This window comes from Topomyia yanbarensis, chromosome 3 (assembly GCF_030247195.1).
Source record: "Topomyia yanbarensis strain Yona2022 chromosome 3, ASM3024719v1, whole genome shotgun sequence".
Taxonomy (NCBI): domain Eukaryota; kingdom Metazoa; phylum Arthropoda; class Insecta; order Diptera; family Culicidae; genus Topomyia; species Topomyia yanbarensis.
In genome coordinates, this window is record NC_080672.1 from 167,541,599 (window position 1) to 167,553,931 (window position 12,333).

At 38.1% G+C, this 12,333-nt stretch overlaps 1 protein-coding gene across 6 annotated transcripts; it reads left to right on the plus strand.

Annotated features, from left to right (window-relative positions):
• Positions 1-8,294: 8,294 nt before the first annotated feature.
• LOC131689161 (zinc finger protein 26-like) lies at positions 8,295-11,145 on the plus strand. Of its 6 annotated transcripts, none has more exons than XM_058974059.1 (7): positions 8,295-8,399; positions 8,599-8,692; positions 8,746-8,976; positions 9,030-9,630; positions 9,695-10,586; positions 10,641-10,898; positions 10,959-11,145. In XM_058974059.1, the coding sequence occupies exons 3-7, from the start codon at positions 8,809-8,811 to the stop codon at positions 11,059-11,061; spliced, it is 2,022 nt and encodes a 673-aa protein (XP_058830042.1). In that variant the 5' UTR covers positions 8,295-8,399; positions 8,599-8,692; positions 8,746-8,808; the 3' UTR covers positions 11,062-11,145. The 6 variants fall into 6 exon arrangements, with proteins under 6 accessions (XP_058830042.1, XP_058830044.1, XP_058830045.1 ...); XM_058974061.1 differs by having other exon boundaries at positions 8,599-8,673; XM_058974062.1 differs by having other exon boundaries at positions 8,352-8,399; positions 8,604-8,692.
• The last annotated feature ends 1,188 nt before the right edge of the window (positions 11,146-12,333 follow it).

Genomic DNA, 12,333 nt, shown 5'->3' on the forward strand with positions numbered 1-12,333 from the left:
CCGCAAACTAGAGTAATGTTACATCAATTTTAATATGTTTTACATCATTTGAACATCATGGTGGTACCAGTTTATATGGGAATTTGCTGTGTGACCGCACTCTTCAACCCGTAACTCCGGAACCGGAAGTCGGATCAACTAAAAATTCAATAGCAGCTTATGGCAGCGTTATACCTTTCAGATGAAACTAAGTTTGCGAAAATCGGTTCAGCCATCTCAGAGAAAATTGTGTGAGTTTAAATGACACACACACATACACACACACAGACATTTGCCGATCTCGGCGAACTGAATCGAATGGTGTATGGCACTCGGCCCTCCGGGCCTCGGTTAAAAAATCGATTTTTACAGTGATTGCATAGCCTTTCTTTATATGAGAAAGGCAAAAAGTAAACGTTATGCCTATTGATTTTACACATAGATTTTTGCAATTAACGGAAGCATATAGACACTATTTGCTGGCACATAAACCTAATGTGTATCTACAAGAAATATTATTCTTACATTCACATTTCATAACTATTAGGCACATAAAACCCCATTCTATAACAATATGCACATATAACTTATGTGTGTGCATACATAGTTAATACAGTTGACACATAGAAGGTATGTATGCGCGTGATGACAATAGCATTTCTTCTTCATATGAATTTTAAGCGGTTTGAGACAAATAAAATTAACGTTTGGATTTTTTTCAGTGTGGGGAAGACTAAAATCGGTAGGACTACCCACTGAGACGTCCAAAAAATTGTTTCAAAATCGTTCAACACGGGTCCAACGATGGACGTTTGCTGAACGGTTATTTGGACGTTGTCCAAATTAGTCCAACGAACGTCCTTCATTGGACGATTTTGAAACCAACCGTTCTTATGTGGTTTTCGTTTGAGGCGAAACTGAGTCAGTTCCTAACCCCAACTGCTGTCAAAATGTATGAACTGACAGCAGTTGGGGTTAGAACCTGACTCAGTTTCAGGTTCAAGCGAAATCGCCATTAGATGGTACCGATAAATCGGTAGGTCTGGCCACCCTGGCTGCACAGATTGCAAGAAGTTCAGGAATGCCAGGTGCACAGATTTATCTGTGTTTCACAGATTTTCAATATGCTGCACAGATAGCAAGAACTGCACAGATTTCCACAGTTTTCTGTTTAAACGCACAGATTTCCACAGCTTTGTTCTAAAATGCACAGATTAGCACAGATTTCTCATTTTTTTACATTGCGCTTAATTTTTAACACGCGCAAAAACCAAAAAAAAGGTAACCACTTCTTGTTTTCAGCCAAATTTCTCGACAATGATTACGGCCTAAAAGCCAACTGTCAAAATCCACTTTGAATGGAAATTCCGGACAAACCGTTACTAACCGAACACAGTTCACTACCAGGGCCTTGCCTCTAGCTATTATTTTTTGGTTCAATATGGATTCGCCAATAAGTAACTCACGGTCCCTCGATATGTCAAACCCTATTTTGACCTAGGATAGGATCCGCCAGCTGGCTTCTTCTTATATTTTACTAATCCCTGTTGAAAACGACATACCCCCACTCGACCAATGTTGCCAAAATATTTGTTTTGTTTCGGTCGTATATTTGTTCTGATTAAAATATTCTATATTATGTACCAATTTCATGGAAAAATCAAAGATTTAGTCTTTATATCCGCATTTAAACGATCATAACGTTTTTTCCATCGGAATACAGCAAAACAAAATAATATATATTCGTTGTTGGACATTACGAAAAATATCTTCACGCCTCTTCATTTTTGTAAGTTGCTTTCTGAGTCAAGCAACCTCTGTCACAAGAATAATTTTCTCTGTTCGGATTTATATTAAATATTCTAAAACTACTTTTCTGCAAGGTTTAATTTTTGTTTTGGAGGAATGTATAGGTTTTTACATGTGATTGTTTCGGAGAAAACAGCAGTAGAAAATACACTCTCCTATTTACACCGATGATCGATTCAGTTGAAAACTGTAAAATTCAACTGTATCGATAATACCAAAGGAAGAACAAGAAGCGACTTCCGGGATAACTTTCTCCCTGTTTGCTCAGTACTTCCAATTTACTCGGTACTGGAACAAAGACAATTTTTACATGATGTTCAAAATATTTTCATACTTACGCTACACAGCCTGTTGATTTCGAAAAGAGGCATTTCCGCATTACTCCGCACACAGAACAGAATCCACGATAACCGCGCTACCGGATCTCTCGGGAGTTTCAGTTCTGGATAATATGTTTGATTTCGTCTGCCAAATAATGCCTGCACTTCATAATTACAGACGGATGTTATAGAAAGAAAGCGGTATCTCGAGAAAACAAAAAAATCAACACGGTTAACAATCGTCGTTTTATGTTTGATATCACAATATGACAACACTTCCAAGCAGCCCTTTGGTACTTTTAGTTTCCAAGCCGAAGGTTTGCCTATGTCACTTTCGTCCAATCACGAGCTGGTTCAGAATTGGTTCAAAAACAGAAGACAGAGCTGGCGGATCCTATCCTAGGGGAAAACAACTAAATGGTATCTAAGGAAAAAATATCAAGCTAAAAATAAACAAAACGTTTAGAAAAACAATTTTCCCGGATTGGCGATTATTGGTCCCGATTAATTCCGGAAACCGGATCCTGAGAATCTCTTACAGGTAGAAGAGAGTTACCGGCTAAAAAATAGGATTGAAGCGAAACTACAATGGGGACTAGTCATCAAGTTTAGTATCTAGTTCATCAGCCCAATAAATACAATATGCAAATCACGACGACTACATATCACAATGGAGGGCTTATTGAACTTTATTAAACTGGCATGCAATTCGTTGTACTTTGATTTTATCCAGTAATATAAATTGATTTTTTCAGCGAAGTCCTGTGGATCAGTTCCACCGGTGATTAAAATGGCAGAGGACTACTCCAGGCCAGTCCGATTGCGCAATGCGATGTTTTCCAGGCTCGGAAGATCATCACCTACTCCAGCGTAGGTTATGATCGTAGTTCGTCGATCGTGTAGCACTACCACCTCTCCGATCACGGCTGACACTTATTTCGCTGATGATGGTACATGATCTCTCGACTGTACCGAACGGATGTGTTGGATTATAAGGACAATGAAGCGATGTATTGTTCCATGATCGTAGTGAAAAGTGGATGGTTGTGCTCCTGAACAGGAAACATCGTTCTACGTAAATTGATTTGGTTCATTTTGCTCTATTGCGTGGATAAAATATGTATGCTTTTTTGAATTGCTCATGTTAGCATGGTGGGGTAAAATTGCTTCCCACTATTTTTCCCATCCAATATCGAACCGCGTTCTGATTTTTTTAAATGAGCAATTCTTTGGAAACATCACTTATTATTATCTTTAGACAAAACTAAAGTATTTTTTACGAAGAGGTTACGGACCGCGCAAAAATGGTTTATTTTGTTTTTTTTTCACGACAATACATGAGACGAAACTATTGTTTTCAAAACTCACGATTTAGAAGCGACTTGAATGTATAACTTTTTTGTACGACCGACTTGCAGTTTTGTTTTTCCACCGGGGTCATGTCCCAATTGACACTCCCAGGCTTTGTGAAATTAAATTCTGATCGGAGGTTCATGTCCAAATGGTAGGTTATGTGTATTCTTGTCTTCAACCACTGCAGTGCACCCTTCTTCTAGGAATCGGCTCTAAAACTCGATCTTTGTTTGATGAGCGTGATGTCTATCCGATATATCACTGTCGCTTCCGTAGTAGTTTTTTTGACTGGTACTGGAGAACACTAGAGCTTGGTGGTCACAAGTCACAGTTTGCCCTTTCACATTCGATAATTTAATTGTTGCTAGCTGGGTAATATACAAATTATACTAAGCACTCGTATGGACGTCCTAGTACCGTCAAAAGCGTGCGGTACCGTTTATACAGTGTTAACAAATGTTTCTTATATCTGCCTCTGGACGGCCGATACTTCAATCAAACCGTACAAAGTACAGCTACAGAGACCAATTTGTTCGATGCGATGTTATTAGAAATTTATTGTAGAAGGTTCCAATTGTTTGGTTTCCGCTGCATTAGAAAACTCAATCCTTTTTCATTGTACCTAAAAGCTGCGTATTGTAGGGCAGGGTGTGTTGATCCTTCGGAAGTCGCGCAAATAACCCACTGAACGAGCAGGCGCTGGTGCGCTAAGACGATTTCGCTAGATTTTCAGAGCAGCGTGCACTCAATGCACTAGCGCGACTTCCGAAAGGTTAAGTTTGTAAAAAATTTCTCATACATCGTCGACTGAAATCGACCCATATATTGATGAACTAAAAGACTATTCGGTTTATTATTGGAACACCGCTCTTATCTTTTTACTTTTCCAAATATGCCTGCCGTCTTGAATCAATTCCCGAAGATCGCAATCATCCCGTGCGGGGAACCTAACAGAGTAAGTTACGATAACAAGGTTGACTAGCCAAATGGAAACGTCACTGATATCAATGTGGTCTGGGGAAACTTTTTTCTGTGCGGGCGACAACCTTCTGACTAATACGTATCCTGTCGTATGTTTCAGTGTCGGATTTTCAGTAATATTTGTAAAAATATGCAACATCAAAATCACTTTTAGGAGTTTCGGGATCATGAAATATACACAAAAACAACAAGGAGTGAAACGCTAAAACATCAAACCGTAGATCGGGCCAGTCGGGCCACAATAATGCTGATTTCGTTTTTAGAATCGAGTCGCTCTAGGTTCGCTCTGAGCTGTCACTTTTGTATGGATTTTGTAAATATTAGAGCGAACCTAGGGCGACTCTGATCTAAAACCGAAATCAGCATAAGAGTAACTGTAAACAACAATTTTAGTTTAACTTCTTGGCCTGCGTTGATGATTTTAACTTTTGGTAGACTCAACAGAAACATCAAACTGTAGCGCCATCAAGTGGTGAGAGCGGTCAAATCTGAAGGGACCGGAGTCCCTCATTCTAAAATTGTAAAATGAGCCACAATTTTTAAAAACTTTCTTCGTACGATTTACGTCTTTATTATTTGTCTTTGGTTCACTACTGTTTATGAAAGAGAAAACTTTTCTCTTTCGTTTACTACCAACATCTGTGATTTGGATGTAACGGTTTGTCCGGAATTTCCCAACCCAGGGACAACTTGACAGATAGTACTTGTTTCATATATGTACCACCGATTTGATAGTGGCGCTAGTATGCTTTCTCTGTGCGAATACCACGAATAACGAAACGAAAAAGTTTCAAGAGAAAAGCGTTTTTCATTACGTGTGTTATAAACGTCGTCAATGCGACTAGAACAACATTTAGAAAAAGCGTATTCCAAAATATGGACAAAGAAAACTATTATTAGAGAATAAATTTATCCCTAACTGGAAACCGTCAGCAAAGTTACATAAATCTTATTATAAATGTAACTGGAAGTCGTTTTTAGCAACCGGCTCGCTTCCTTCCTAACAATGTTTTGGTTTTCTTGTTATGTGAAGTTTGTAGTCGGTAAATCATTGGTGGTTTTTTCTCGAGAAATATAAATGAAAAACATTTTGGCCAATGAAATTAAATCACCAAGCTTAACATTTCGTGAACCTATGACATCTTGTTTCAAGTTCATTAAGAACGTCAGGAATTCTAGTATTTTTATCGGCAAAATAAACAGTATATGTAAGATTTTCTACCTATTTAGCAAAATTTGTTTTGAATTTATTTTGTGTGCTTTTATCAGAATTCTGGCATCAAACCGATAGTGCTCGGATTCAGCAAGCATGCTGCCAGGAATGTACAATTTTGTTCGACTCCTGTCAGAGTTTTGTTCGACTTTTGCAATTATTCTGTCCGGCAGATATTGCGGTGGTATTGGTACGGATCCCTTCAGAATTATTCTGGTATTTTACTCCAGTTTGATAGAAACCTAACGGAACGGCATCTACCGGAGGATATCATGCCTGGGGAAATGTTGATTCGATCCGGAAGATTTTCGGAAATTCCAATACAGTCGTGATTCGCTGGTTGGGCCACACCTCTTTCCAACTAACGAATTCGGTTCGTTAGTTGGACCGACTGACAGATGTCAAAAACTCTCCTAAGGAGACATTAGTAGTGTTATTGCATCTATTTACATCTCTATTAATTATCAGATTGATTGTCAAAGTTAATTTGACATAAGATTTTGACATTCAGATGCTTTTTAATTGGACAATGGTCCAACTAGTGGAGGTCCAACTAAAAATCGGTCCAGTTAAAAAGTGTCTAACCAGCGAATCACGACTGTACAAGTGGAAGTGGCTCGATTTTGAAAGTCATCTTGAATTTCTGAAAATCGAAATTTATTTTATTTTGGATTTTTTAAATTAAAAATGGAATCTATGTTTCTGTTTAGGTATGGCGGAATGAAAACAGCTTCTAATTTGAACAGCAACAAAATTTTGATGATAGAAATGCTTAAATTGTTTATTTTTTACAGATATGGAAAATAATAAATGGGATGCGCCTTTTTCAAATTTTGCTCTATTCGAGCCGCCATGACATCACCAAATCGACATAGATCTTTCCTTAGGGCTTAAATCGCAAATGTAAACAAACTGCGTTTTCGCTATTATGACATTATGCGACAAAAATACTACAAGATTGAGGTGAAAATTAGTTAAAATGGTTTTTAGTTCGATTTATAATTAAAGAAAACAAAACGGCGAAACATGCATTTTCTTCGAGATTTCGACTTAGGCCCTTCTTCTCATATGGAATATAAAGGCTAAACTTACATTTTTGACAGAACCGGGCGTACGGTTATTATTCACAAAATTATTCTTTAAACGGTGGTTCTATTATATAAATGATAAGCAATATCTACTAGGATCATGTCTACTCGATAGTTGTTGCACATAAACATTCGAATATTTCGATATTTTCATGAAATTCGAAGAAAAGATGCACGCGCCCTATCATTTACATTGGGTTTCTATGCGCCCATTTGCTGAGCCCAAAGAGAATAGGGAAAGAGACGAATAGTGTGAAGCCAAAAATACCTTATTGAGCAGACCAATCGTGCAATGTAAATAAACATTACTCACGCCTGAGTTGGAGGAGATAAGTATTGTACATCTATCAAAAAAGAAATTTCAATTTTCGTCAGAATTTGGTTTAATCGTGATTGTGAGGTGTATTCTAGAGTATATGTATGAGTAAAAACAAGCTCTAGAATTATTTCATCTCTTTGTTTCGAAATGCGCATCGTTTGATAAACAAATCCAACGATCGACAAAAGGTTTGTTTTCAAAATATAATAGGAGTCATTTAAAGTGCTGCCTGTGGAAGCGGTTGCCAAAATTTTAGTGTTGAAATCATCATAAAGGTAGTGTTGCCGTTTTGACTGATTTTCACTCTTCGTCTCTTTCCCTATTCTCTTTGGCTGAGCCCTATTAAAAAGTATACTGTCAAGCTCGCCCATTTACCCAGCCCTACCCAGCAAGACAGAGTCAGTTTAGCCCTTTTACCGCGCCCTTATGAAAATTATGTACACCGTTTAGCCCTTCCGCAAATGGTGGTTGCTGAAGGGCGAAATCACGACTGGGATGCAAATTGGGCGTAAGCATTTTTTTAGTTTCTACCCACTAAAAGCACATAGGAATTAAATTCTTTGTTATATTGTCATAAGGTTTAACCATAGATGCTTCCGGAAAAACATGGTCATAAAGTAATTTATACCTACAATAAAAACTACATTTAGAAACGCATCGCCGTATATTGAAACTGATTTTTCTCCATTTGAGTACATTGCGACTTTAGCCCTATTGAAAGATCTGTGTCGAAATCACCACAAAATTTGCTTATGAGTTCAATATATGGGAGCTGTCAAGTTGTCCCCGGGCTGGAATTTCCATTCAAAGTGGATTTTGACAGTTGGCTTTTAGGCCGTAATCATATGTTTGTCGAGATTTGTACGTTTTCCATGACACAGATACACATGAAACGAAAAACTACCTAAAATTGAGTTCCTTTGACTCAATCTCGTGGTATCGTGGGGGAACTTAAAATTAGGTAAACCGTGTTGAAGGTAGTTTCCATTAAACCACGGCAAAAATTACAACTCATTGATAGGTTTTTTATACTCAAATTTAAGTTGAATTTACCTAATTTTGAGTTCACCCCAAACAACTCAAAAGTACCTTCCTCCACGGAAAACCTCGACTGAGTCGAATCTCTCTTAAGTGCGAAGGCGACGCACAACTCAAAAGTAAGTTAAAAGAACTTATTCTGCAGGTTGTTTTATTTAACCGTGTAGGCACAGTTTTTTAAATGCGCCGCGCACAGATTTTTCAAAATATCACCTGGCATCCCTGAGTATCTGTCATAAATGGAGTTGCACTGGTATAGTATAAACAAACCGTTTCAAACATTCCTTTTCCCAAAGCAGGTAATTGGTAATTTTGTAGTTTTATTAAAATACAGCAGCTTTTCCTACACCGTGTACTAGATCTTCATAAAAACAAATCAGCAGTACTGCAACAATATTCTACGTAAGCAGATTGATTTTCATGATGATCTAGCATGGTGTGGAAAAAACTGCCTTTTTCGTTTATGACTTTCGTACCATTCTTTACTCATTGAAATAGATCAGGTCTAGGAAGAAATTTATAGGCCAAGAGGGACTCTATCGGTCTTAGCTGTCTAGAAAATACATCACAGATGTAAGAAGATTATTATAAGGTTTCAACGATATTACAAATATAACGAACAGTAAATAACATTCTAATTTCCAGTTTGCGGTTAAGCAAATGTTTATCCAAACATAATTCGAGAAATCTGTGCCAAAATTACATAAAATGACTGAATCCGAAGAACTCCAATTGCAAGTAAATGCGGACGAAATGTGCCGCACTTGTCTGGGACAGTTTACTAAAAATCAGCTGAAGCCGATATTTTGCAACGAAATTCTCGATGGAAAGATTGTTCCGTTTCCAAAAGTGATGGAAACTACGATGGCCATACAGGTAATTTTTAACATAAATATTGTCAGATTTGTAACTACATGGTATATTTGCAGCCTGTAAAAAACGAACTATTTCCAAGCTGCATATGCGTAAACTGTAAAAGTAAGCTGAAAGAGTTGTTCTCATTTAAAGAAAAGGCCTTGAATGCACAAAATTTGCTTTTTGAAATTTTCGGGGTGCAAAAGCCTGCTCCCCCACCGTTATGTACCAAAATAGAAAAGATGTCTTTGGGGGTGCAAACCGATGCGATGCAGCTAAACGAAACAGATGAACATATATACAGGAGATTTCTTTCAATTGATAAGATTCGTAAACCTGTGCTTAAAGATACCTCCACTCAATCAAGCCCCATAATGTCAGAAATGTCCACTCAGATTTCCCCTGCTGAAAAAAAGAAACGTCACGTCTCGGTTCAAGTAATGCAACCGAAAATGGATGTACAAGATTTTGGAACACAGGTAGATTTGGAAATATTAGCGACGGCTCATAAAATCGTAGCAGAATATGATGAAAGCGATTATACCGATTTGGATGTAATCTATGAAAGTGAAGAAGATTTAAATTCAGACGACACTCACGCGAAAGTTGGCCTAGTCGAGTTGCTTGAAGATATTACAGTTTCAAAACAAGTCAAGGAAGAACACAGTTTCAACTGTAAGAACTTAATTTCTTTATCATAATATTAAATTCTAATTTACTTGATATTTATCGTTTGTAGCAAAACCTTCCCCTACACGTAAAACGTCCAACACTGAACTGAAATTAGCATCGGAACATGATCAAGAGGAAAACGAGTATGTTTCGTATGAGGTTCTTGACGAAATAAATTTTGAGCCAACTCGCAAATCCAGAAAAAGAACCAAGAAAAGTATTGCAGCAAAAAAACCGGATCATGAATGTAGTTATTGCCAGTACGTTACTGATAATAGAATTATTTTCGACGAACACAACACAATTCATCAGCAAAGTCTAGAGAGCATTTTTGAGAAGACTAATTACTATCGATGCACGACTTGCAAGAGAGTTTATGCCACATCCATTGAGCTAGAGACACATTTCCAGTCCAGCCCATGTGCTGGTGTTGATCAGAGCGACTTGGTTGAATCTGAAGATATCGGCAAGCATGAGCACGTATACAGTAAATTGGACATTTGTTTACCAAGCACAAAATCTTTTCACAAAGATGAAAAATCACTAATAATCTGCAGTGTTTGCAAGTTATCATTTAAAACACTATCAGATGCTTTGCAACACCATAACACTGTTCATGACAACGAAAATGACTTGAATCAGGAAGCGTCCGAATTGTGGAAAGTAAACGAATACGATCAGGTACATGTTTGTGGTGTGTGCAACGGCCAATTTCCCGATGCTAGCTTCATCAGACAGCATGTTTACTTCCATCGAACAAGGTTTGAGTGTCCGTTCGATTGTAAAGAACGCTTTGGCGATTTTTTCAAAATGACAGTTCACATAGGTCGTTGGCATTTATCTCCAGCAGCTGGTGCATCATCATCAACAACATCAAATTCGAATTTACTGGTAGACCTGGTCTGTCATATATGCTTCAAAAGATTCAACTCGAAAGCTTCGTACAAAACTCACACAAAGTAAGTCTTCATGTCGTGCAGTAACAGGCGGTTTACCTTGTAATCTCTTTCTAGAAATCATTTTGCCGATCGTCGGTATACTTGCTCGATGTGCCCAAAAGCGTTTATCCAGAAGTCCGACTTAGTAATTCACATTCGTTCGCATACCGACGAGCGGCCATTTGCGTGCACCGTTGACGGGTGTGACAAAAGATTCAGAACGACTAGTCACCGACGAGATCACATGTCGACACACGCGTTGGAGAAAAACTTCCAATGTGACATCTGCCAGAAATATTTCAAAGCAGAACGTATTTTGCAGGGACACCTGCGGTCAGTTAGGACTAAAGCAAGCTAATGCGCTTTCCAAATTATCGTTTTTTTTTCTTGTAGGTTACACTCTGGTTACAAGCCGTTTGAATGTGAGCACTGTGGTAAGAGCTTCAGCAGAAAGCATCATGTGAAGCTCCATATGAAGACACATGGTCAAGCATGATCAATGTTCGATGTGGATTGATTTTCTTAGTTAGATTCCAAATGGTTTAAATGAATAAGAAAATTTATTATATTTAAATATGAATAGCACTGTGAGTTACGGTTTGTCCGGAATTTTCTCTCAAAGTGAAATTTGAAAGTATATTTATTGGCCCTTTTCAAAAAAACACAAAATGTATTCAGCATGATTCTGCATCGCAACGTACTGAATTCTCAAACGAATGTGGTTCGAACGATTCCAAAGCCCGTTTTTAGTTTGATGTTCGTTACTGAGAATACAGGTTCCCTATTTTCATAATCACGTCACTTATAGGATTTTCGATTGATTGACACCGGTGTAGTGGAGTGCACTGAAACTGCACCGTTTTTGCACTTTCTAGCAGAAGTGCAGAAAACTGGGTATGTTAAATTGACACTTCTGCTAGAAAGTGCAAAACCAGTGCACTTCACTACACCGGTGTCAATCAATCGAAAACCCCATTAGTGACTAAAATAAAATTTCTAGGCTCGACATCAAATGTTGTTTCAAACTGTTCTCAACTCCTATTCGACGGTTCTCACAACGCCACCCACGTTATGGCTTGCTAAGGCCAAACTGGTGTCGAGGGGGATCAATTGTGGTTGTCTGACGTATTCTTGATAGTCACATTGGCAGATAGCCCCAATTGATTATTAGAATAGAATAGTCTTATTAATTTCATTATCGTTTCAAATAGGGGACCATCCATAAATAACGTAGCATTGTATGGGGGAGGGGGGAGTTTTGTATTTTGTGATGATGTGTGACGACAGGGGGGTAAGGGGTCTTGTCATGCTACGTAGCTTTTTTAAAGGTGAATAACTATAATTCTCTATTTTTAAATTTTTCGAGGCAAGGAGGGTAGAGTTACCGTCAAGCTACGTAATTACGCGGGGGATGGGGGTATTTAGAAGTTTGTGACGAAATGCTATGATGGGGGAGGGGGTGTTAAAAAACGCTCAAAAAAGCTACGTCATTTATGGATGGTCCCTAGTAAGATATTGCAAAATGTGCGGGAAAATTGTCCTCTTCTCAATACGAAAAACATTTCTTCGGCTCCAAATCAAGTGCTCGAGGAGAAAAATCGTTCAATAAATACACTTTATACGCTCATGAATCATCCCAAATCTACACCCCATTGTCCTTCCTCACTAACAAATTCCAACACTCGCATCTTCTTAGGTAGGTATTCAACTAACATTTCCTTCCCTCTATTGATCACAAGGTGTGTAATGCAGTATAAAAACTGAATGC